Genomic DNA, 27,976 nt, shown 5'->3' with positions numbered 1-27,976 from the left:
ATTGTTTAGATCCTAATTCTCAGGGCTGCTGAAAAGGCTGTTACTCACACAGGCTGCCTGAGACTCCTCTCTCCACGAAAGGAACAAACCTTTTGTCCTTCCCTCCTCAGCAGGAGCCAGTGACAAGCACACTCAGGAAAACGAAGGCCTGCTATGTTCTCTAGACGCCATACTTCACTTTCACTTACTAAAATATATTTTCTATCTAAACTTCAAGTTTATATAATCGTTTATATAAATATGTATTAAACTAGTGGGAATTATACAAAATTAATTTCTCAATGAATACTAATACGCTCCACTTTAAAGAAACCTGTTCTACAGAGATTCAAACTTATTTCTAAAGGTAACTTAAGAGGCAATTATTAGTTTTGCCAATTAATTCTTTGCAACTGCATTAAGAGATACAAAATAAATATATGCACAACTTAGGAGAAATGCATCTTATTCTTCAAAGCAAGGTAGATGTATTCATGTATTCATTTTTTAACAATGTAAATATATATAAAATGATTGAGCACCTACACCACATGCTAAGCTCTGTGTTTGGCTGTGTTTGGGGATACAAAGACAAATTGCACACAGTTTCTGCCTTTATAGAGCTTAGTTTAGCAAGAGAGACAGAAAACAGACAATTCCACTAAAGCCAAGAAGAAATTTGGGAGTACTTGTTATCACACAGCATGAACACCTAACCAAACAGGGGTGCAGGGAAGGAGAAGATGTGGGGAGGAAAAGCTTACCTGAAGGAAGTGGCTTAGAAATAGGAAATCTGATGGAGGAGTAGAAGCTAACGTGTGAGAAAGGAAGAGGAAAGGAAATAGTGTTCCAGAGAGAGAACAGTGTGTGTAATGTCCACAAAGACACCTAGGAAAGGGAAGAAAAAGTGGGCAGGGTAAGTGGAAGAGACAGAAAGACTGTCACAGTTGCCAAGGCCAGCGTGATGTTAGCTTGGATTAGGAAAGTGGCAGTAAGGATAGCAGTGAGGATGAAAAAAAAAAGTGAATTCATTCGAGAGAGATACTTAGTAGGCACAAATCCACAGGATATAGAATTTTTGACCATTAGAGGTAAGGTATAAGTGAGGAGGAACCAAGGTCCCAGGCTTGGGCAATTGGGGAAATCACAATGCCATTCACCAAGATGAAGAGTAGAAAGATTGCAGGAGAGAAGAGTTAATCTGAGGTATGTTGAGTTTGAGTTGCCTATGGGAAATTCAAAAAGGCAAATTATAAACAGAGGTCCAAAGCTTAGAAGAAAGATCTAGGCTAAAGATACAGATTTAGGAGCTCAAGCCACATTTTACATTTTATTCCTTGCTGTCAATGTCTCCCATTCTCAATAACTACACTCTATATTCAATGTTAATTCTACAAATATTTATTACATCTTGCTAAGTGCCAGGCCCTGTGCTAGATGCAGAATTATATTTGATGCAAAAAAAATAAAATAAATAAAATAAAAGCAAAGAACAAAAAAACAGTTTGACTCATTTTTATGAGATATTAATACCTATGTTTTGAGTTGACCAAATTTTATATATTTGGCTTAGCGATTAAAAGTCTTAAGAAATTGTTTGGAATGGATTGTTACAATCCCTATTACTCACAGAGCAATTAGGTAAAACGAACAAGGTTTGTAGCATAAATAATGTTTTGATTTAGTTTACAAAGCATGATGCATAATAGATAAAATCATTTATCCATCCATGTCACTTATTTATTAAGCTGCATTCAACCTCATAAATACATTAGGCAGTCTCAAACTGAAGCAAATCCAAGCTACTCCTAACAAAAAGTTGGATCATGAAGCATCTTAAACAAAAGAAGGCCTGATTCATTTTAGCATTGCCAATTGCTTTTCTTTATTCTTTTTTGGGGGTCACTTTATGAAAGACATTGAGTTTAGAAGCATAATCTACATTTCATATAGTCATTTTCCAAGGTAAGCACAATACGAAGAGAATAATGGATGGTTATTAAGAAAAACAGGAAAAAGTTACTTGCAGGTAGAATGCAAGAATGAACGGCTGCTGTTTTTAGATGCCAAACTGGTTTTTCACAAGTACACAAACTCAGAAAAATGTATTGACAAAAGTAATATAATAAAGATGGGTACCTTTTGAAAAAAGTTTACATGCTTGAAAGAAAGAGTATCCAACTCCCACTGCAGAAGGAAATTGTAACGCCATTAAATAAGAATATCAGAAACAAAATGAAACAATACAAAACAAAATGTGCTAATGAGTGACTAATAACTTGCATGGATCTGTAACAGTCTCCTCAAAACTCCGTTCCTCAACCCAAGGTGTACCACTTTAAGAACCTCTACGAGAAGTTGAGATTTTAGAGGACAATTAAGCAAGTAGCTTTAACCAGAGGAAAGGACTAGTCCAGTTTATCAAGTATTTTTTTATAGTCCTCAATTTTTTTTACCCTATCTTTACAATAACCTGTTGGAGTCAGTAGGTATTATCGTCCTTATTGTCCAGGTAAGGAAACTGAGGCTAAAGAGGCTAAGTGAACTGTTCAAGGACACACAGCCAGTACATGGAGCCAGAAATCTAACCGAGGTCTGTCTTCTGCTCAAGAATATCAACCTATTTCATTTTTATTCTCATAGCTATTGGGTTTTATCCCCTTATTGCTTTTTATGTTGTTATCTTTACTCTTTTTCCAGTAGTTGTAATATTCCCTGTATCTTTGATATATCTTTGATATTGTATTTAAGACATTGCTTATAGTTTTATTTGTAAATATATTTATATATTTCATAAGTATTAAACATGGAACTTTCATAATCTTAGCCTAGTTACCTGCTTTCATCACCTTTTGAAAATCTGACCCATGCTAGATATAAGCTATTATTTTTATGCTCATTATCCTTGGCTCAAGCCTTCTCTGAATTCCAAAGCAGTTCTCCTACACTAATGAAGCTTCTGATTCTATTTAGATCAGATAGACCGAATTTACTCCCATCTTCGCCCATTCCGCTTACCTAGGGCCCTAAAGACCAAATTACTCTCGTCTAAGAAGACCCGAAGGCAGCTCAAGGGAATCCCTGAGCCATCCATATCCAGAGCAGTTCAACACATTATAAGGATAATTATTATTCCCATAGAACTTAGAAAGAAAATAGATCTTACATGGATAAAGCTAGGAGATTAAAACTAGAAAATGAACTCTGTAACAGTAAATTACCAACAAAATTATTCTATTTAACAGCATTTATTTAGAAAAGGCCATTCATTTTATTATCTAAGCCATTCACTTACTGGTAGCTTATAAGAACCAAGTCATATTTCACCACTATGCAATATATCCATGTAATAAAACTGTATGTACTTGTACCCCCAAATTTATACAAATAAAAAAGGACCAAATCATTGCTTATCTAGAGTAGCAGTAAATATGTGTGTGTGTGTGTGTGCACGCACACATGTGTGTACTAGCTTCATATACTTTCCTTCACCTGCTGAAAAAAATGCGAGTTTGATGCTGGTAAAATTTTCATACAGATTTGCAAGGCAGGAGTACTCAGTACTGAGATGTTCACAATTCCTTGTACTGTACTATATTACTACTATGTTTTACTACATACAATAACCTCAATCTGACTCTTGCCTTGCACAATATAAATATGACCAAAGATGCTAAAGTGAAATTTTCATCTATCCACACTGAAGAATAAACTCAGTATTTACATCAAGAGTAACAATATAAACAATAGCAAGAGAAAAAGAGACAGAGAAAGTTAAGACATTTTACCTTGTTTAGATGAAAAAAATGGTGTTCTAGATGTGACCAAATTTTCAGGTGTGGGTACCACAAACTGGATTGGCCTCACATGCTTATGTACCAGGTTCCTGAAACCAGCCTGCTGGTTCTCAAATATGCTTCGAATGTTTTCAAGCTTGAGTTGTATAGTCTTCATTTGAACCTGTAGGTTGCGTAAGAATTACAGGAAATATTTTCTGAAATGAGGTCGATACAAACCCCATTACATTTCTCAGACTCCGATGGTCAAAAAATAATTTAGAGTTTAAAAGATAACAACAAGAAATTTAGAAAAATAGCAAAACAAATTAATGTTTTATGTTCACATGGATATAAAACCAAAATCTCAACCAAAACAACCTGGAGGAAAAAATTACCAAGAAGCAGTCATGAAATTGGTCACTGCATAGAGCGATTTGCCCTTCATTGGTTCATTGGCTGAATCAGATAATGGCTGGGAAAGAAGGCATATTGCTCTTTCCTGTTTAGCATAAGAAAGCCACCAAGTTATAAAAACAATCAAATGAATAACATTGGTATAATATTTTGTTACATTTTACCCTGTAGGACACTCTTGTTATAGTCCTCTAAGTTGCAACAGGCTCCTCAGAGCCACCAATGGATAATGCACATTTGTACCTCTTCTAGATGCTTTGAGGAAGCTAGAGTTAAGCTTGGTTGCTTCCAGAGAATCACTTGGCTATTGCCATGACTACATTTCCGATTTCCTGGGGCATCCCCTAGGATATTCTGCTAAGCATGGGTCTAGATACTGCTCCAACCTTAGAGTCAACTACACATTTTAGCAGCAAATAGCATCACAAATGCTCTTATCTACAATGTGGATAATCCTTCGTGTGATTTCCAAGGGGGCAGTACTGAACTAACCTATAGCTCTCCACCCTGTTAACAACAACTTCTGCCTGCTCCTCCTTCTCCAAGAAGACCCAAATCGTATCTTTATGCTTTCATTCTCAAACTGAGTAGCAAGGCCACACCATCCACAGAGCATCTGCTGATGGTCACTGCAGCACAAAGGAAGGATGTTTGGGGTAAAGTACTCTTGACATTCTTGACATGGACCCAACATTCTATTATAGAAGAGCTTTGGGGCTTTCTCCAGTGATGCACAACGAAATATGTGTGAGAACACCTAGCACATAAAAAGAGTTTTAAAATAATGGATTTGGAGCTCAAAAAGGAAATTATTATTCCTCATTAAGTAGCAAACATATGCCATTGAATTATTTGATGCTTGACAGTGGCACTACTATCACCCCTAAGAAGACAATGTAAGTGCAGTTTGACATAAAGTTAGCTGTGAGGTAGTAAAACTCCTCCTACCCACAGTACTGCAATTATAACTTTCTTTAAATGTTTATTTGAAAATTTTAAAAGCCTCTACCTTAAGCTCAGGAGATAATATTACATCAAATTCATACTGCAGTGTTTCAGGTTCATAATTTATAAAGGGTAGAGCCATTTCAAGAAAATTTTCAATGTCTTGGAGGGCTTTCTGAGCATCTTCTTTAGACTGAAACTTATCTATTTCCTGATTAGCTAGAAGACATTCCCCTTCATCACAGCATTGACGAGCCTGGTAAGAAAATCAAGAAGAAAAAAACGTGAATTAATAAAGGTAAAACATATTTGTCCATTAAGTGAGTGGTTCTCAGCCTCTGGCTTCTGTGAGTCAGAATTGCTTTCAGAGCTGTTAAAAAAATAAAGATATCTGGGTTCTGCCCCCAGAAATTCTGATTCAGTAGCCCGGGCCATAAGTTGGGCATCTATACTTTTACAGAGCTCCACAGATATTGCTGATACACAGCCAAGGTTGGGAAACACTGCATTTATTTCACAACAACTAATTTATTCTGCAGCAGAAGTCTAACCACTTTCTCAATACTAATGCTTTAGTTGCATGTTATTTTCCCAAAATCAATAACTGAAATATGAAATTCTTAGGAAAATATAAAGTGTAATACAAATGCTTAATGACAGCTAAGGACAAGAATAAAGTTTTCTTCCCAAAGAATGAGATGTAAAGATTAAAAGGTTTATGTTCAGATATAATGTCTGGAAGTGGAACCCTATTTTATATTCCACTGCCAACACCAGATCCATATGGTGACCTGTCAATTCATTGCCTAATTGTGAAAAGGGTCAAACCCACAAGCCATGGAGGAATATTTTCCAGTCACTGTTTAATATTTTATTTCTGTATTATGAAATGTGAAAGGAGCTTCAGGCTGTAGCAAAATGCCCCTCAGGCTTTTAAAAATGTTCCAAGTATAAACCATCACCAGTGGAGACTTCAGAGATGTACCCAAAATACAAAGGAAGCCATTACTCCACAATCTCAATATTTAGAACAAAGGGCAAAATTTGAACTATATTGGATCTTCCATGAATAGTTCATTGGTAGATGAATGAAAAAATCATGATCAAACTCAGTCCTTCAGATTTCTTACAAATTTAATTCCAAAGCTATACCAGTCCCTGACCATATAACCTCTGAGAAGATAAAAGGTATTCCACGCGGCAGAAGGGCAAGGTGTTTCAGGCTAGCAGGACCTGAAAAAAAAAAGTGTGTTCCTTTTCAGAAATGGATCATTTCCCATTACACTACCTGCTGTAGGAGTTTATGCATTTTGAAGGTCCTGCTGAGTTGTATCCGTTTCGCTTTTATCTCATTAACCAAAATATCAGAAAGGTAACGTAGCTCATTGCACCTCTGGCAGATTAAATCAAGTGCATAATGGTGATTTGCTGCAAGCTTGTGTCCATGTAATATCACAAACTGGGCCTTTGATAATAGCTCCTGATTGTAACAAAGAAACAAAATAATGAATACATGATCTCTGAGCAAGAAGGATACATTGCCACAAATACAATTTGATGTCTACTCCTTCAGGCTGCAAAAAACAAACAAACAAACAAAAAAACCTTACAGTTATAATAATTAGCTGTAGCAGTGATGTCATTAGAAGCTCATGCATTTCTGGTTATAGAAACTGAAAATTTCACATCATACCCAGAACGTGGATGAGACTTTTTTCTCCTAATATGTGTGGATTTAGAATAGAACCACCTATATTAAATGAGGTATACACACCAGTCAAATGTATTTCATATCATCTCAGCCTTAGAAATCTCATCAGCGTTGTCATGTACCTGGACTAATTCACATACCTGAAGTCACAGGGTTTCTATGTCAAAAAAATGACCTTTAGTGACCTTGCCTCCACTCTGTCAACCACTCACTCCCCCCAGTGGAGAGACTCGAACATAGTAGGAGTTCAAGAAATGTTTGTCAAAATAAAATAAATAAAACTGAAACCCAGGATGAGGAAGTGACTGGCCTCTCTACCTAGTGAGAAAACCAGGTTTAAAATGGAGAGCTGTTGTCTAATGGGTATACAGTTTCAATATTATAAGATGAAAAAGTTCTGGAGCTGTTGCACAGCAATGCGAATTTATGTATCACTACTGAACTGAATACTTAAAAATGATTAAGATGGTAAATTTCATGTTATGTGTTTTTACCACAATTAGAAATGAAAAATTATTACATGGAAAAAAATGAAGTCCCCCTTAGTTTCCAAACCAGTTTGCCTCCTCTTTCTGCTATACCATAGGGATATGTAAATTGTCCCATGATCACAGAGATCTACAAGCATAATTCCAGAACTAGTTATCATAACTGTTGCTTCTTCAATATTTGTTTTCACACACTCATGGTTCACCCATAAATCTGTTTGTATGCTGAGAATTCATCTTAAAAAGCATGGCCTTGCTCTCACATAAAAAGCATGGCCTTGCTCTCACATAAAAGCTAGAGTTTTTTAAGTATCAAAGCCATTAGTCCAAACTTTAAGACTAGCAGGAATCATGAAAACTGCCTCCTTTGAGTACGTACTATACAACCCAGTGTTGTGCCAGGTGTTTTATATACATTTAAATGAATATTCACAATTGCCCTGCAAAGTAGATCATTTTATCCCCAGTTTATAGGTGAAGACACTGAAAATTAGAAATGAATTTACTCAAGGTCACAGATAGTAAGAATAAGTAGAAATGTCTATGTGAGTCTCTATTTGGTTAAACTGCATATATCCTAAAGTGGGCATTTAAGGAATCATGTTCCTGTATGTTTCCATCATTTCCAAGCACCATATATCATTCTTGATACACATTCTTCTAGCTTCTCCAAAATAATTTATGCCCTTATTCCTATTGGTGGGCTTGAAAGAGTTCACGCCATTGTCTCAGCGACCTCCTTTTACAACTACATGATATATCTGTAGTGTCACCTCTGGCCTGCATTGAACAAAGCAGAATATAGACCAACATAATTGTGCCTAATATACAGAATGTTGTTATGATGGGAGGAGGGTGAGGGATAAAAGACTACAAATAGGGTGCAGTGTATACTGCTCGGGTGATGAGTGCACCAAAATCTCACAAATCACCACTAAAGAACTTACTCATGTAACCAAATACCACCTATACTCCAGTAACCTATGGAAAAATAAAAATAAAGAAATTAATAATAAGAGTCTATACTACCTACTTCCACCAAAAAATAACTATTTTACTGTATAATATAGCAAACACCTAAAACACAATCTTACCTGAGAATTTTCATCTAAGTTTTCCAATTTTTTTATTTTTTGTTTTACTTGAACTATAGTCCCTGTTACATCAGCCAGTTCTGCTTGTTGGTTTAATAGAAATTCAACTTCAGTTACAAGCTAAAAATAGGAAACAAAGAGGTTTTAAAAACATAAAAATTATCTTTATGATCAAGTTTTAAACAAAATGCTTTTAAACGAAAATATTGACATGGAGAAATTGCACATATGAAAAAAAATTTTGTTATTTTATTCACAGAAATAGCTATACTCTGCTAAAATTTAACCTCATAGATATCAACGTGTACTCATAATGTACAAAAGATCACCATGTACATGTGTAGGTTTGTGTATGAGGACATGTATTTGCATAAATGTATACATGTGAGGTATGTATAGGTATATATACATTTGTGTGAGAGTGTGTGTATATATATACACACATACATATATATAGCCAACATCTAAAACAAAATCTTACCTGAGCATTTTCATCTAAGTTTTTTTTTCATCATTCCCCAGCTCTCTGGTGAATTACGCTAAAAGCAAAAGCCCTCCAGAAGCAATAAGCACATCTCCCACCCAGATCTTAGTCTTTAATATCATTTCCCAGAAAAAGAAACCAGGGCTCCTCAAGGAAATAACTGATTCCAGGGTTGAGGCAGAATAGGTACAAGATGAACTTGGAATATATCTTTATGCCAGAAAGTAAGAGAGTGATTTATTTAAATGTGGGAGCACGTCACGAGGACACAGCAGCACTCTGAAACACCAAAATAGTCAAGAACACTAATAAATTATAAACCATCAAAAAACTAGGAATCAGAAAAGACGCCAAATCATCTTTCTTTGCTGATGATATGATTCTATACCTAGAAAACACTAAAGACTACCAAAAGGTTCCTAGAATTGATAAACAACTTCAGAGAAGTTTTACGATACAAAATCAATGTACAAAAATCAGTAGCATTTCTATACACCAACAATATTCAAGCTGAAAGCCGAATCAAGAATGCAATTTCATTTACAATGACCTACAAAAAGAATAAAATACCTAGTAATACATGTAGCCCAAGGAAGAGAAAAATCTCTATAAGGAGACCTACAAAACGCTGCTGAAAGAAATCATAGATGACACAAACAAATGTAAAAAACATTCTATGCTCATAGATTTGAAGAATCACTATATTCAAATGGCCATACTGTCCAAAACAATCTGCCGATTCAATGCTATTCCTATCAAACTACCAACATCTTTTTTCACAGAATTAGAAAAACTATTCTAAAATTCATATGGAACCACAAAAGAGCTCAAATAGCCAGAGCAATCCTAAGCAAAAAGAACAAAGCCAGAAATAACATATTACCCGACATCAAACTATACCAAAACAACATAGTCCTGGTACAAAAACAGACAATTAGACCAATGGAACAGAATAGAGAACCCAGAAATAAAGCCACGCACCTACGACCATCTGATCTTTTACAAAATCAACCAAAATAATCAAGGGGAAAGGACTCCCTATTCAACAAATGGTGCTGAGATAGCTGGTTAATCATATAAAGAAGAGTGAAACTGGACCCCTACCTTTCACCATGTATAACAATTAACTAAGGATGGATTAAAGATCTAAATATAAGACCTCAATCTACAAGAATCTTGGGAGAAAGGTTAGGAAACACCATTCTGGACATCGGCCTTGGGAAAGAATTTATGACTAAAATCTCAAAAGCAATTTCAACAAATACAAAAATTGATACGTGGAACCTAACTAAACTAAAGAGCTTCTGCATAACAAAAGAAGCTATCAACAGAGTAAACAGACAGCCTACAGAAGGGGAGCAAATATTCCCGAACTATGCATCTGACAAAAATCTAATATCCAGAATCTGTAAGGAACTTAAACAATTCAACAAGCAAAAAACTAATAACTCCATTAAAAAGTGAGCAGAGGACATGAACAGATACTTCTCAAAAGGAGACATACAAATTGCCAACAAACATGAGAAAATGCTCAATATCACTAACCATCAGAGAAATGCAAATCAAATGAGATACCATCTCGCATCAGTCAGAATGGCTATTATTAAAGAGACAAAAAGGAACAGACACTGGTGAGGCTGTGGAGAGAAGGGAACTCTGATACACTGTTGGTGGGAAAGTAAATTAGTTCAGCCACTGTGGAAGGCATCCTGAATATTTAAGAACTTAAGGCAGAACTACCATTTGACCCAGCAATCCCATTACTGAGTATATACCCAATGGAAAATAAATCATTCTATCAAAAAGACAATACAATTGTATGTTCATTGCAGCACTATTCACAATAGCAAAGGCTTGGAATCAACCCAGGTGCCCATCAGTGATGGACCGGATAAAGAAAATGTGGTACAAATACATCACAGAATACTACGCAGCCATAAAAAAACACAAAATCATGTCTTTTGCAGCAACGTGATGCAGTTGGAGGCCATTATCCTAAGCAAACTAACACAGAAACTGAAAACCAAACACAGCGTGTTATCACTTATAAGTGGAAGTTAAGCACTGGTTACACATAGACATAAAGATAGGAACAATAAATGCTGGAGACTACTAAAAGGGGGAAAAGGAGGAAGGCAAGGGCTTAAAAACTAACTATTGGATATTACGCTCACTACCTGAGTCATGGTATCATTCACATCTCAAATCTCAGCATTACACAGTATACCCATGTAACAAACGTACACGTGTATGCCTTGAATCTAAAATAAAAGTTGAAAGTTTTAAAAATGAATAAGTAAAACTCTTTGAATCAAATAAATAAATGGAGAGAAGGGAAGGCTCTTGCTTTGGTAGAATGCCTAGTGTGGACTGATAAATGTGGACTGGACATGGGGGTTGAAAATAATCATTATTTTGCAACCATCATAGCAAAGATTTGTCCAGGCAAGCATCATCAGTTGATGCTAAATTTATGGGGAAATTTTGATGACAAGCAGGATCTTTGCATAACCTTAAATTTTCTCCCCTCACTTTTCCTACTAGTTAGAAGGGGAGTAAAAGTAGCTTTACAGTGGAGAAATTCAACAGCACCCTGAATAGGTAATCAGAATCCACATCAACAATAAGAGGGAGGTAGGCATCATTCACTTGCAGATATGATTCCTTAAGAAGGACACTTCACTAATGCGGTATTCTAGTTGGTCATATATACTAAATAGAATCACGAGAAGATGTCCAACAAACTCTAAATGAAGGAAAATGTATTTTAAAAGGGACTATGGCTAGGCATGAGTCCTTACAGCTTATGCCTGGAATCTCAGCACTTTGGGAGGCTGAGGTGGGAGGATTGTTTGAGCCTAGGAGTTGCAGACCAGCCTGGGCAACACAATGAGACTCCATCCCCACAAAACTTAAAAAGTTAGCCAGGCATGGTGGTGCGCACCTGTAGTCTCAGCTACTTGGAAGACTGAGGGGGGAGGATGGCTTAAGCCTAGGAGTTTGAGGCTGCAGTAGCTATGATTGTGTCATTGTACTCCAGCTTGGGAGACAGAACTGTCTCAAAAAAAAAGGACTATATTTTTCAAAATGTCAGAGTCATAAAAGACAAAGAAAGGCTGTGGAAAGATTCAAGATTCTAGGTTCAAGGACACTAAAGACACAAGACAATGCAAGACTGGACCCTATATAGGATCCGATTCTGAAGGAAAAATAAATGCTATAAAAGAGTTGACTGAGTCAACTGACAAAACTGAAATACCAATGGTAGATAATATAAAAGTATTGCACTGTTAAATGTACTGAATCTGATAACTGTACTATGGTCATATAACAGAATATCCCTATTACTAGAAAAAATGGAAGTATTTAGGGGGAAAGGGCCATCACGTGTGCAACTTACACTCAAATGGGTCAGAAAATATATTATTTGTCAGATCAGAAAAAAATATTATCTGTATATACATGAGGGAGGGAATACAAATAATAAAGCAAATGGAGTAAAATACTATCATTAAGTTAATCTGGGAATAAGGTATATGGGTATTTCTATTTTTCTTATATTTGCAATTTTTCTGTAAGTTTATGTTCCTATGTGTTTTTTTTTAAGTCATGTTTCTAGACATACAGAACCTGTCGACATGTCACTATGAGATACACCATGTCAGTGAGATTATACTCTAAGACAAACAACAATATTGATTAAAGACAGGAATTAATGACTTGGGGAGACAGAACATAACCACAGGACAAGAATTTGGTATGGATGCAAATTAATATGTAAGTATAAGCATAATGGGTATGCTCAGGAAAAGTGCTATTTTCTGTGTATTCAGTTGGAGAGGAGGAAGAAACACAAATACCTAGAAGGACCAAGAGCAGCTTGACCTATTCTTTCTTTAGGGAAGGTTTCATGGAGAACAGTTCAATAGATGTTTGAAGCAAAGGAGGGGAAAACGCCAGTGGTAACTGAGCCCTGTGTCCAGAGTGCAGTGCTCCTCCCAAACCTAACTCTGATGAGCAAGTGAAATACAAAGCAAGTAAGCCATTCATGGGCAGAAAACAAGTTGGGCACATGCAAGAGAGAAGAAGTGAGTTTTCCTTGGATCCTCTGGTGAAGTATATGCTATGAGACAGACTGTGAGAAGATTGAGCATGACCGAAAAAGGAAAAGAAACTAAATCTATGCATCTTTTTTTTTTTTTTTTTTGAGACAGAGTCTTGCTCTGTCCCCCAGGCTGGAGCGCAGTGGCCGGATCTCAGCTCACTGCAAGCTCAGCCTTCCGGGTTTATGCCATTCTCCTGCCTCAGCCTCCCGAGTAGCTGGGACTACAGGCGCCCGCCACCTCGGCCGGCTAGTTTTTTTGTATTTTTTAGTAGAGACGGGGTTTCACCGTGTTAGCCAGGATGGTCTCGATTTCCTGACCTCGTGATCTGCCCGTCTCGGCCTCCCAAAGTGCTGGGATTACAGGCCTGAGCCACCGCGCCCGGTCCAAATCTATGCATCTTGACCATATATGATGGATTTTCCAGGAGGGTCCAATTGGAATATATTTTTAATTATTTATTAAACTTATTTAATTTCATCTCTCAGGCTTTTCATAGGAATAAACTCCTGGATCAGAAAGAAAAGCTTGTTAGGTCATGTTAAATATGGTCAGCATAGGTACATGGGATTTAAAAACCAAGAAGGAAGCTGGCATTATTCCTTTGGAAAGCCACCTCATAACCTTGAACACCCTTTAGATCTAAGATAAATTTGAAAAACAAACCTAAAAGTAGAGAGTAACTTTGTCCCTGTCATATATATTGGCAGTTTGATACTTTCTCAAAGGAAATGAGTAAGCTGAAAAAGTAGAAGTCTCAGAATTTTAGTAGAGATTTTCTTCAGTCTAAGCCAAGGTTCATTTACATTTGCCTCCTTTTTTTTTCTTTTAGGTATAAACGGGCATCTTGCAAGACAGGATTTCTCATGATTAAGGAGTAAAAACCTCTGGTGTAATGAAAAAAGGTGTACAAAGAAATGTTTTAACTGACCTGTTGGAAATCCTGCTCAAACTTCCATAGTTGCAGATACTGCTCCATTTTTAATTGATGTTTTTCCCAAAATCCATCAAAAGCTGTTTCCATATCATGTACTTGAGTCAGCAACCTTAACAAAGAAAACTCAAATAAATTCCTAAATGCAACTATCTCTTTTGTAAATACGTAGATAGGCGCAGTATGGACATTAAGAATTATAGGCAAAGTCATAGCCCATGACACTTGGTTCTACCTGTAGAGACAACCAATGTCCACAGAATCGCTTCTACAAGCAAAATCATCTCTGTAGGACAACCTAGAAATAAGTTATCAGATTTCCAGAGGTCCAGGAATATTTTAACACTTAACATATTGCAGCAAAAATGTATAATTGCCTTTCAAAAATACAAAATAAGTAACTCTAAACCAAAAAGAGAGTACTCACTTATTAATAGTTTGCCAGTCACCACTTATTTGCTGATGACATTCTAGTCTTGAACTGACAGCTCCTTCAGTGTCAGGCACTTCCAGATTTGTTAGCAGAATTTTTCCTTCTTTGGTTACAGCTGTAATATCATTCTGTCCAAAGACACAAAAGGAGTACCAGCTAATTAGTAATCTAACCTGAATGATGTGATGGGAAGGAAGCATACAACTATGGCATGAAGACTAGAAACAGTTAATTCTAGAATGGCCCTTGCTTTCATAGTTCTCTGAAAATTCACAAAATTTCAAAATCTCAGTTCCACAAAATCTAAAAGCTATGAAGATCCAAGAACCCCTTGCCTTAGAGATGGATGTTGCAATTAATGTTTTTATAAGATCATCATGGGCAGAAGTACCATGTGCTCTATTTGTAGCCTCCTTCTCTAAGTGGTAGAAAGTTCCAATCCAGTCCATCCTATTCTGCTAATATTTTATTTATTTTTATTTACTTTTTTAGAGATGGGGTCTTGCTATGTTGCCCAGGCTGGACCCAAACTCCTGGACTCAAGCAATTCTCCTGCCTCAGGTTCCCGTGTAGGTGGGACAACAGATATGTACCACTGCACCTGTCACTGTTCTGCTAACACTTTCAATGAGCTCAAATAAAGCAGTAGTAGAACAATAAAAACCACCACAGTAGAAAGCATACAACTGCAAATAATACTTAATGCATACTCAGATACAGTTAAATGTCTTTGCTACTAATCTTTAATTGTAACCAATCACTCCCTGCCTTAAGTCTTATTTTACTTCACATTTAGGTTTAATTAATTCATCAATAAGTATATGCCTCTATTTAGAAGGGCTTAACCTCAGTGGGTGGTGTAACAATATAGACCTTTCTCAGACATCCAAGAGTGATTTAAGATTTCTTTCAGGTGGTGCAAGAGTCCCTTGAAATTGTAAGCAAAAGTTTTGGTGTACATTTATTCTGAGAACAGATTCCATGACACCATCACCAATATGGGTAATAACATCAACATTAAAAGCCAATATTTATGAAGTACCAACTATGTACCGAACATTGTTATACATACATCACTTTCTTTGCCTCATTTCATCTTCACAACAATCCTACGAGGTATGATGCATCATCACCATCATCAACCTCATTGTAAAGATACAGAAACTGCAACTCAGAAAAAGTAAGCAAATTGCCCAACAACAACATATCTCTATATACAGCTTTAATCTTCTAATGCACACAGCAAAAAATACTTGCTGATTATCTGAATTGCACTTCAAAATCCTTCACAAAGCAGCACTCCACAAAGACCTGGGTAGGAGAGCACAACCAATTTGCAACCCCTGGTCTACTGTAGGAAACATCAAGACCTAGTATTCTGCAGAGAAGAGAACTTAGAATCAACTGAGCAATGTTAGCCTTGGTCACAATGCTAGCTCACAGCAGAGATGGGACAAGAAACTCGGCTTCCTGACTCCTCATCAAAAATTAAAAATAGAGTCATACATCACTTAATGTTGGAGATATGTTCCGAGAAATGCATTGTTAGGTTACTTCATCATTTTGTGAACATCACAGAGTGCATTTACACAGACCTAGATGGATAGCCTAGTAGACACCTAGGCTACAGGGCATAGCCTATTGCTCCTAAGCTACAAACCTGTACAGCATGTTACTGTACTGTATACTGTAGACAGTCGTAGGCATACTGTAGGCAGTTGTAACACAATGGTATACATTCGTGTATCTACACATAGAAAAGGTACAGTAAAAATATGGTATAATCTTATGGGACTACTGTCATACATGCAGTTCATCACTGATCAAAACAACCTTAGGCAGTGCATGACTGCACATAGTAAGACAAAACAAAAGGCTATATTTGTTTTTCTGCAGCATTTATAAGATATTTTTAAATAACTTCTCAAATTAATACACCATTTGCGGAGGGGACACTTAGGTCTAACATATCCAGACAGTCTTTTATAAAGTATTTTTTTATCGTTTTTAAATATATTATATAAATGTCTTTTATCTCCCTTTATGCAACAGCCAGTGTAAAATGGAGATAACAAACACCTCTCTAGAAAAAGAAAGACCATGGAAATCTTTTGTTTGTCAACTCTGTCAGACATACCTTCAATAGATGATACCTTTCTGCACGAATTGCCAGAATTTCTTCTATTGACGGAATATCATCTGGTAGTTCTGTCTCAGCCAGTTCAGTTCCAAAGGACTGTAACATCTGAGCCATTTCTTTCACTGTGAGGGCAAAATTTTCTATAGCCTGCAAAGAGCCGGTGATTATTTTAATTATATGGTAACTCTGTGAGCATAGAAAAAACTAGATCGGTCATTGTATTTGTTTTTATTGGGGCTGTAACAGCAAATACATATACCACGAACTCTCCTCTGCTAGAGAAATATGGCATTGCTCTTGGCAATCAACTGTAACTCTTCATCTAAGACTCTAAGAAACTGAAGGAAGATTAAGAGTCTTCCTGAATATATTTTATCCAAATTTCTTGACTTATTTCTTAGACACTGATGAAAACTATTTCTTAAAGATGCCATGTATTGAGTAATTTGTTTTATTTTCTTGAAAATTACAGTGTTTTCCTTATTCTACAAACTCTCCAATTGGCAAAATTGCCTTATTATCACTTTACTTCTGAAGAGAGATGAGAACAGTGAAGTCACTTTATATTTGTTTATTATCATTTGTGAATAAGCATTAGCATTCCAAACAAGGTGACAATTGAAGGAAATGGGGGAAAAAACTAGTCACAACAACTCATTTCAAGCACTATAGAATATTTGGAATGGTGGTCCCAAAGCCTTTGTTGCCATAAAATGGTAAGTAAGGTTTTATTGTTTATTTTGTTTCTAAAATCAGTTACTCTGAGAAAGAAGGGCAAAATGTAGAGACCACAGGACCATCTGTTCAATCCCTGCATCTCAAAATATTTGCTTGTTTATTTATAGCATTACAGGTTATTAAAGGCTAGGCACTGCTAATTTTGGCAATGCATCTTCATGTGAATGAATGAATTGTTGAATGAATGCATTGTTAAATGAATTAATGAATGAAACGTTGAGTGAAAAACAAGTATGAGGAAAATGGAATCCTAATTTAATGGGACATCATTAATTTCTTCAGCAGGGTTCCCCTATCTCTGGGATTAGAAGTCAAGATACTTATATACCACAGACATACTTGGGAGGTGCAGGGCCCTTGCCTATTTGTAAATTTCTAAAACAGAAGTACACTCTTTGTTACAAATCTAAAATGCCTTAGAAGCATCACTAGGATAATGAGATTAATAATACTACTTGTATTTATTGACAGTTTGCCATATGCTAGGCACTGTGTAAAACATTTTACTTTTGCTATCTCATTTAGTGTTTTTAAGATCCCTATGAGGTAAGGTATTATTAGTCCCATTCTACAGTTAGGAAAACTAAGACTCAGAGAGGTTATGTATATTGTCCAAGGTCATATAACTAAAAATCAGCAGGGTCAGGATTTGAATCCAAATCCTTCGTTTCTTCAAGTTACTACATAGCCACAGGAGGGAATGGGCAGAGTATGATCTCCTTATTCCCTAGGATTCTCCTTCCATTGCCATCCTCAGTGACTGCTCATCATTTCTAGATATTTCCTATGGAAGAAAATCAAGATGTTGAATTTATATGTTTGTGAAAAGTGAGGACCCCAGAAATCTGTTTTTTTTTTTTTTTTTTCAAATAGGAAAGAATTCTAGAACTAGATTTAAAGGCTAACATGAAGAACTATAGGCTCTACAGTAAGGGCAAAGACAAACATACATTTCTGAAGATGATCCATTCACTGTGGCAGTACTGCAAGGTGCCGCCTAACTCAGGGGTTAATTGCTTGTCATCAATGTATGTCAGCAAATCACTAACTGAGCTCAGCATAACAACCTATATAAATAAGCAAGAAAGATACTGTTAACTGCCCTTCATGCCATCCCTCCATTAAACTGTAAAATGAACTTTAGCATACATTTAGCAGGAAGTCACCTCTGATAAATGGTTTTAACAGTTCTCTCCTGTACATGCCCCCATACATGTATGCACTATCTTCTTCAGATAATAACAGTTTTTATTTACAAAACATTTTCTGTAAAGAAAAATCGATCTCCACAGAAACCAAAATGCCTAATTTTCTTCCATCTAAAAGTTTGCACTGTTAATGGTCCAGCTTCTAAAAGAATGCTATGCTCACAACAAAGAAAAGGACTTTATGTAGTAACTTATAATTTATCAGGAAGGGTTGACCTTTTCAAAAGTATCAAAATTTATGAGCACCCTATTCCTAACCTTAAAAACATACAAAAATATTTTTAAAAAGTCATGGTACTCTGGACTAGCTCAGGATGTAAGTTCATGGAAGTTCAAATACAAAAAAAATACACTCAATTTTACTAAAAACTAAAATTTCCTGCTGATATACACGTACATATACACACATGCACACATACATATATACACACATGTATAACATATATGACATATATTTTTTGCAAAAGTAATTGCTTTGTTATAAATTGATGAATCGATTTCTTTTTTAAATGGTAGAAGTGAAAGACTTTTGGGCATTTCAAATGTATACTTTTAAAAGAGAAACTTTAATCTTTTTCTTTTAAATGCTACATGGGCACATGTAAAATATAAACATCATGGTGCAAGTCTTCATGAGAATTAGAGGAACAAAACATTTAAATAATATATTCTTACTGGTAATTTAAGCATAAAATCCTCCTGACTAAACCGAAATCCAATGTCTGTGAACGTTCGTTGAAGAAAGCTGGTAGGACGTAAAACCAAAACCAAGTGCAAGTTCCCAGGGAAGGAAGCCTGTAGAAAGAAAAAACAAAAGAAATTGAAAAAAAAAAAATTGTCGACACACACTCAACTGAGCACATATCAGAAAATATGTAATTGAAAGAAACAAACTTGAAATTCATAAAAGCCAGTAAAAGGCCAACACTTTACAAAATGATATTGATAAAATCTAAAAACATGCAAATAGAAAGAAAAATAATGTAAGGCTTCAGGTCAGATCCTGGCAACACTTCTGGTAAGGAATTTTCTCACACTATAGAAGCAGACCCCACGTTATGAAGAAATAGACTCTAAACCTTTATTTTAGAGTTCGTTATTTGAAATTAAATTGCACTTATTTCCTATAAGAACAAATAGAATTAGGTGGCAGTTTCCTAGGATAACCCTAAAAGCCAAAGGATTTTTGTCTGTGTATTTACACTAAACAATGAAAGAAAACTTTATTATGGGATTATATTTTTATTTTAATATAATCAATATTCACTGAACATCTTCTATGTATCTACTTCATGTATTTAAATGAATGATTACCAAGCTCTGTTAGGCATTGAATGCTCACAAATTAAGAAAATACAATTTCTACCCAACAGTTCAACTGCAGAGTCCATTAATAATCAGCAACTCTTTAACACGATAAGTTGGTAAGTAATCAAAGGAATTAGAATAATATACAAGAGGAAATGATAGTACCAACTCTCCAAGACATAGGAAGGTCAAAAAGATCCCGAAGCATAACGAGGAATTAACTAGATCAGAATGTCGTTCTAGTTCACCAATGTTTCCCCAGCTTCTAGAACTTGCTGGCACATAGTATGCAGTCAGAAATAATTGCTACACTAAAGAATTCAAAAGACAAAGAAGGAAGACACATTGCAAAATAAGTGGAGAATGGAGTAACATAGCCCAATTTTAATAATAAATTAGCGTGTACTAAATGTTTACTCTGTGCAAAGCATTTTGCCAATATTATCATACATTCTTTTCATAATAATTCTATGAAGGAGTTAGGTTACTCACTTTTACAAATAAAGAAAGTGAGACTCAGAGAGTTTAAGTGTACCTTGCCCCAGCTGGCAAAGCCTTGATTTGCCCCCAAGTCTGTGCTCTTAATCACTAAACTACTCCATCTCCTGAAAAGGCCCTAGTCAAGAGAGCTAGATGAAATGATGCTGGGGGACAATGGGAGATGGTGTTGGGAAAATGGGCCAGAACTGCATCAGAAAGGATGATGGGTTTTTTTCCTGGAAGTAAGGGGAGTCTCTAAGAGGTTTTGAGCATCAGAACATCATGGTCAAATTTGCATTTTAGAAGGATCACTTTGGCTTTGGGAAGAACTGGATTTGAACAAGAGTAGAAGCAGACAGATGAGCTAGGAGGCTGGTACAGTAATCTAAGCCAGGAATGATGAGTTTCTGAACTAAAGTAATGATACCAAGAATAAGGGTAGAATTTAGGAGGTGCAATCAGTAAGACATAACCACTTGATGTACTTGCTGAGAAAGGAGGTACTACGAGGATCAAACTCCAGATTTGGGGCTTGAGTAACTGGCTGAATGGTACAACCTTCACTGAGATGGGGAACACAAGAGAAAGAGGTTTTAAGAAGGGGAACAAGATTCTGATCTCCATTCATATACATGTTAGGTTGGAAGGGTCAGCAGGACATCCAGATGATGTCCTTTGGACAGCTGTTTGTACAAGTAAGAAGGGAAAGAAGTCTAGGCTAGGAGTGCAGAATCAGGAGTCATCAGCCTCAAGACGGCAGATTAGAGCATAATAGAGCAAAATATATGAAAAATGTTCCAACTGCAATTATATTTCAGGCATATTGCAATACTAGTAATTAAACAAAACTATAAACTAAGAATAAGATACTGTGGGGCAAGGAGTTTATGGGAACTCTCTGTACTTCCTGTTCCATTCTGTTGTGAACTTAAAACTGCTGTGAAAAAATAAAGTCTATTTTAAAATAAAAGAAAAAAGTAACTTTCACCAGGGTATAAAACATAGACTCTTTGAGAAATGATGCTCAAAACTGGGGATTTTCCTAATTCAATTTGAGATGGTGATAAAACATAAAATGTTAAGTGGCAATGAGAACTAGAGTAAATGAAAGAGAAATGAGTATGATATGCACAAATAAGTAAATTAAAAGAGCATAAAATTAAATCAATAAATTAAATAATGGCTATCAATATACATACATTGGGATGGTTGTCCAACTCATAATTCCCTCAGGAGGCCATGACTGTTACTCTCTCCCTTCATCCGAGAAACTACTCCCCCTTCTATTATTCTACACATTGGTTCCAAATGAGGATTCTTATTTTCCTACATGGCCCTGCCCTTCCAACGCACAATGATTAGTGGTGATTAGAAGTATGATTAGGGCCAGACATGGTGATTCATGCCTGCAATCCCAACAATTTAGGAGACCGAGGATGGAGGATCACTTGAGGCCAGGAGTTTCAGAACAGCCTGGACAACATAGTGAGGCCCCATCTCCACAAAAAGTTTAAAAATTATCTAGTCATGGTGGCATGCACCTACGGTTCCAGTTACTCAGGAGGCTGAGGGGGGAGGATCGCTTGTGTCCAGGAAGTTGAGGCTGCAGTGAGCCATGATGGTGCTACTGCACTCTAGCATGGGTGACAGAGCAAGACCTCATCTCTTTAAAAAAGAGAAAGAAAAAAGATAAGCAGAACATTTGATGTAAGCAGGGCCAAAAAAGTCCTGCCCTAGAATTTTCAAACTAATACTGAGTGAAGGAAACATTGAGGATGCCATTTAAAAGCAGCAGATGGCCAAGAGCCCTGCTGCTGGAGAAACATTGAAAAGAATAAAATTAACATGTATACAGAAACAGAGAGAGAAACAGAGAGTTACAATGGTAATGTATATCCTACCTTCTATTATGTACATAATGTATATTTTATTTTGTGTTAGGTATAATACGTATTTTCCAGCTGGGCACGGTGGCTCACACCTGTAATCCCAGCACTTTGGGAGGCTTAGGTGGGAAGATCAATTGAGGCCAGGAGTTCGAGACCAGCCTGGCCAACAGGGTGAAAACCTGTCTCTACTAAAAATACAAAAATTAGCCGGATATGGTGTTACACGCCTGTGGTCCCCGCTACTCGGAGGCTGAAGCACAAGAATCACTTGAACCCGGGAGGTGGAGGCTGCAGTGATCTGAGATTACGCCACTGCACTCCAGCCTGGGCAACAGGGTGAGACTCTGCCAAAAAAAAAAAAAAAAAAAAGGATTTTCCAGTTATTACAGGGATTAAAAGAAATAATGAATATAAAGGCACTTTTTACATTTTTATTTTAGGTTTGGGGGTACATGCAAAGGTTACATAAACACGTGTCACGGGGCGTTGTTGTACATATTATTACTTCACATAAGTATTAAGCTCAGTACCCAATAGTGATCTTTTCTGCTCCTCTCCCTCCTGCCAACCTCCACCGTCAAGCGGACCCCAGTGTCTGTTGTTTCCTTCTTTGTGTTCATAAGTTCTTATTTAGCTCCCACTTATTAGTGACAGCATGCAGTATTTAAGGAACTTAAATTTACAAGAGAAAAACAACCCCATTAAAAAGTAGGCAAAAGATATGAAAATGCACTTTTTAAACTCTAAAATATTAATAAGACAGATTTAAAATTTTGCCTTGGATTCTTGGACCTCAGGACAAGCAGGTTTGGGTAGAAAACTTTAGGGATATGGATAAAGGCTTGCTTAAGGGAAGGATCTGACAGGGACTTGTGGGAACTTTGGGCCTATTTTTAAGTGGAAAGCACAGATTTTATTTTTACCCCCTTAATTTTGGGAGTTAAGCCTTTCCTTTTTCTTTACCTGGGTAAATTTCCATTATATTATTATACTCACCTGCCTTGAACTTGTTTATTTTTTTCACTTTTAAATGAAATTGAAAGCAGCCTATTTTTACCAACATTTAAAGCAAAATTACTTTTATTCTTTCATGGATTCTAAGTTGATCTGGTTTCATTTTTCTCTCTCTGACTTCCCTTAGTCTTATATTCTCTTGTATCTGGAATTCTCTGGATACAAGAACCTGGAGCTGACTTCAAGCCGGGGATACTCACCCATCTCCAAAATTATGTGTGGGGGAGGAGGGGATGGGAGGATACTATGGGAATAGAGAGAGCTATGTAGCAACTCTCTGCCTGAGGTAAGGCCTTGCTCTCTACTCTGCCATTCCTAGGAGAGCAAGGCTGTACCAGCAGCCAGGTCCAGAGACAGCTGATCACATAGCAGGGAACGAAGTACAAAGAAAGGAGAGAAAAGGAAAATCACTGTCTGCAAGATGAGTGGGGAAGTGATTTTAAGCAGGGGTAGGGATATTCAGCTGCTCATAAGCCAGGGGTTTTATGTTGGATGTTTATTAAACCTGTTATTGCTCTATTTAATAAAGTGTTTTATCCCAAACATTGACAGCTATATAAATTGCTTCTAAAGATAATTCTATATTGTAATCAGCTTATTCTTAAGTAAAACCTTCTGATTATCTTAGCATACATTCTCATTCCTTAATTCCTTCAAAATATTTAGTAATTCATTTGTCACAAAAAGCCCAGAAAAACTTGAGCTTTTAAAGAAAATGCACCGTCAAAGGATGAAAACTCCATTTATTGACTACATAATTGCATTTACGATATTTTTTGTTATAGCACAATTTTATAATCTTTTTTGCATTTCTTCCTAGAGCACATGGATTCTGTAACCCAATAGTTACTCCCAATTTTAGTAGCCATTTGGGAGACTAAGTAACTTGTAGGCAATAGCTACACAACTACTAAGCAAACGGAGCAATCAGGTGGCACTCAAACAATTCATTTGATTTGTCAGTTATTTTTCTAGAAAACTAAATCATATAGTTCAGACCAGGTGTATTGTTTTTATCCCTTGTGCCCATATGTGAATAAGACATACCTGAATTTTTAATCCCACTCCCATTCACTTAACCCAGACCATAATAGGTGCCTGCCAAACTGTCATACTTTTAAAGTGAATCCAGACCTCACATTTATGACTACTTTTCATAGCTTCTCTTTAGCAAAAAATACATATATTTATGTATATGTATATATTCAGGACCTCTCAAAGCTTTAAGGTAGGGAAAGGAGATTGGATGGTTGGACAGGGGTGGAAATGTTATTTATTGAATGCACACTACTAGAATTATGCCCATAAAGAGCACTATTATGACATTGTGCTAAGTATTTACATGCAGTAGGTTCTATTTTTGTCCTCATTTCACAACTGTAGAAACTGAGTGCCATTATCCCCAAAGATGTCTACATCCTAATTCCTGGAACCTAGTAATATGTTATCTTATATGGTAAAACAGACTTTATAAATGTTATTAAGGATCTTGATACGGGGAGATTATCCTAGATTATCATGGTGGGACCGATGTAATCATTAGGAAAAGAGGGAGGCAGGAGAGTCAGAGAAGAAGATGTGATAGCAGAGGTCAAAGTGATGCAGGGGTATAAACCAAGGAATGTGGACAATCTCTGCAAGCTAGAAAAGTCAAAGAAACAGATTCTCCTCTAGAGACTCCAGAAGGAACACAGCTCTGCTGACCCTTGATTTTTAGCCCAATTGGGTAATCTTGGACTTCTGACCTCCAGAATCGTAATGATACATTTTCATTGTTTTAAGCCACTAAGTTTGTAGTAATCTGTTACAGCAGCAATAGGGAACTAATACATTGAGGTTTTGTGAGGTCAGGCAATTTTTCAATACCTTCTAGCACATAAGTAGCAGAATTAAAACCCCGATTCACCTGCCTGTAGAACTAGACTCAGTCAACAAGAGGCATTTGGAGAAGTTATAACAGGGATGATACAAGGATTGGAATGGTTGAGAAGCTAAACCTGAGACCTAAAGCAAAGGTGACAAACTTTAATGCCTACCATGTATTACATAGATAATATAAATGTGAAGTAGGCTTAATTAACGAACAGCCTAAATTAGGTGGAAAATAGCAATTCACACTCTTCCTATATGATGAGGCGCAACAGGAAGTGGTGGGAACCATGGTGAACTGCAGAACATGAAAAGCAGAGGGCATTCATAAGTCAGTTCACTCATAAATCAGTTCCAGCTACATGTTGTCATGTGGCAAGGTGGGCCCAGCATTGCCAACTCTTTGGTTTCTCAAGAGAAGACAGAAATCCAGATTGTCATGCAAAGCCCAGATGTTTAAAAATTGAAAACAAATTGAAAGTTCGTTAAAATGCTGTATAGTCTAAACAAAACACATCTGTGCACTGACAATTTGCAACCTCTGAACCAAAAAGCTTCATAGATCTGAACATCGATCAATATAAATAATATGGAGACGTCCTTATCAGTGATTGCTGGCTATGAGAATCTAGAGGGGACAGAACACTCTTGAGCAATTTTAACCTGACAAGCCATATAAATTTAAGATTAGTTTGTATGTATCTATGTGGATACACATATAGGTATATAGAGAGAGTACTTTTTCTCTGTATACCAATATTTGTAATAACTAAACGTCTGAAGATAATCCATCTTAAAGCTAGTATTTAAATGAACAATCAAACAGCATAGGGTATCAGATGCACATATCACAGCAAATATAGCTCAAGACCAGTGAATTTTCCCATTTTGGCTTGGGAATATTTTATTTCTAAATTCTTGGGCATGCTGCTTTAAGAACCTCTCATCTGTATGGTTATATAAACATGAAAAAGCACCATTTCTTTTTCCCCAAAATCAAACCTGAGATTTTGAAAGTATCAATCATTTTTGAGAACCTGTCAAAAAAACAAAGGGGTTTGGGCAAAGGTTAGTCTTGTTTTATTTCAATGTGTTTTTTGCTTTTTAAAAAAAATAGCGTGCACGAGAGAGGAAACAGCATTGGTTTTAGCTTCTTGCAGACATTTTTCTGGAGCTCCAGCATGTGACTGCTTAAAGACATCTCAGTAAAAGTGAACGAGCTGCCTATCACATAGGACTTGGAGCCATGTGTCCAATCACCGTACGTGGTCCCACCCCAACCCTCAGCAGCAGCTCTTACTGGCTCTTCAAGGTAACGAGCACAAAATAAGCTTCCTCTCATCTTTCCCTCCCAGAGAACAGATTCACTCCCTTTTACTCACACGTACTGCCAGATTGCCTAGTTCTATGATCTTACAGCAGTAACAACAACAATAACAACAAGAGCAGGCATAAACCAAATACATCATTTCACTACCGAAGTCTAGAAATTAACCTTGTTTAATACTCTCGTGTGTGCTCTCTAAGGGAGGCAATTCATCACCCTAGGCACACTTTTCAGTTATTCTAGTTATCACTTCTAGAATGTTTAAGGTACCTTATAAAACATAAACGTTTGGTTACTTACTATAAGAATAATTTATGTTCCTATAACTTTTCTTTTTTAATCATTAGGGTAAAGAAAGGCAGTAACAATAAGAGAGACCCTTGACTAACAGATATTATGTATGTGTCAGACTTCTTACATATATATATAATTTAGCCTTCATAACATTGCAGTAAACTAGATATTATTCCCTTTTTACAGAGGAGCAAACTGAAGCACAGTTGGTAAGCAGCAGTAGTACGGCCTGTCTGGATCCTAAGGGCAAACTCTTTCTAGACACTTAACACTTCATAGACTGAATGCACACTCAGATTTGCTGTTTGCCATTCAGGGATGATTTGACCTTGATGTTTCCAAAATGGAACAAATAACATTTGAAACAAGTTGCTGGAAACAATTTTGCATATACAGTCCACCGAAAGGAAAGTATTCTTATCTACTATCAGACAAATGTTGACAGGCACTTGACTTTGATAAGGTCTGAACCATCTCTGCAGAATATGTTGGGGAAAAAAATCTCATGACCTCAAGCTATAGAGAATAGTTTGCAACAGTATGAGCCACTTCCACACTCTTCCTCCCATATCCCCACCTTAAAAAGTACAGACAGTATGGGTTGCCAAGCAACTTGTCAAGTGACCCCAGGAGGACAGCCCAAAGCAGTACTCCTTCCTTGTGGTTTGCTCTTTTTGTCACATATATATCTATTCTCCTCCCCTCTCTCTCACTCAGCTACAGTCATTGAAATTTCTACCAAGTAACTAGTTCAAACATTTTTTTGGACTTCAAATGGCACTGGACCATCCTTTTAGATGCTACTTATCCATAGCCTCCAGGATCAGTCCAGTTCCAGAGACCCTTCAAGGTGAAACCATTTATTTACCAGCTAAGGTTCAAATTCTTTACTCTGGTCAAGTCCTATCCATATAAGCAAAACATATATGTCTTATAGTTCTAGGCTTCAGAATTAATCCAATTAATCCCACTCATATCTGTTCCTAGGCCTCACTTAATTCATTTATGAGAAACAAAAACATAGGAAAGAATCAAGGAAAGGTAACAGCTACATATGCTCTTACTTAACACCCAAACATATGCCATCTCCTGTATAAGGCCTTCTCCACCAGTCAGAATTTCTTTTCAGAATAGTCATTTACGAACATGTGTTACCCTTTCTACTAGACTGAGAGTTCCTTCAGCCCAGTAGCCATTCCATATTTACCCTTGTAACTTATGTTGTATATATCACAGTGCTACATATGTCTATTCAATGAGTACCCCGTGCTGTATTTATTGTGTGTATATTAATGCATGTGTATAGACATGAAACTAAGTTCAGCACTAAGAATATATATATATA

At 36.5% G+C, this 27,976-nt stretch overlaps 1 protein-coding gene across 8 annotated transcripts in view; it reads right to left on the bottom strand.

Moving 5' to 3' along the window:
- MCF2 (MCF.2 cell line derived transforming sequence) overlaps positions 1–27,976 on the bottom strand; it is a 127,886-nt gene that overhangs the window by 27,172 nt on the left and 72,738 nt on the right. For 4 of the 8 annotated variants that reach the window (XM_012001621.1, XM_012001622.1, XM_012001624.1 and 1 more), the window contains 9 exons: positions 19,126–19,245; positions 18,193–18,309; positions 16,502–16,651; positions 14,359–14,492; positions 13,929–14,043; positions 8,411–8,530; positions 6,406–6,597; positions 5,182–5,373; positions 3,768–3,939 (listed from right to left, as the gene is read on the bottom strand). In XM_012001621.1, coding sequence (XP_011857011.1) covers positions 3,768–3,939; positions 5,182–5,373; positions 6,406–6,597; positions 8,411–8,530; positions 13,929–14,043; positions 14,359–14,492; positions 16,502–16,651; positions 18,193–18,309; positions 19,126–19,245 — 1,312 coding nt within the window. Of the gene's footprint in view, positions 1–2,118; positions 2,167–3,767; positions 3,940–5,181; positions 5,374–6,405; positions 6,598–8,410; positions 8,531–13,928; positions 14,044–14,358; positions 14,493–16,501; positions 16,652–18,192; positions 18,310–19,125; positions 19,246–27,976 lie in introns of all 8 variants that reach the window. The other 4 variants (XM_012001620.1, XM_012001619.1, XM_012001623.1 and 1 more) reach the window with 2 other exon arrangements.

Source organism: Mandrillus leucophaeus, unplaced genomic scaffold (assembly GCF_000951045.1).
Source record: "Mandrillus leucophaeus isolate KB7577 unplaced genomic scaffold, Mleu.le_1.0 Scaffold668, whole genome shotgun sequence".
Taxonomy (NCBI): domain Eukaryota; kingdom Metazoa; phylum Chordata; class Mammalia; order Primates; family Cercopithecidae; genus Mandrillus; species Mandrillus leucophaeus.
This window is presented reverse-complemented; position numbering and strand designations above follow the sequence as displayed.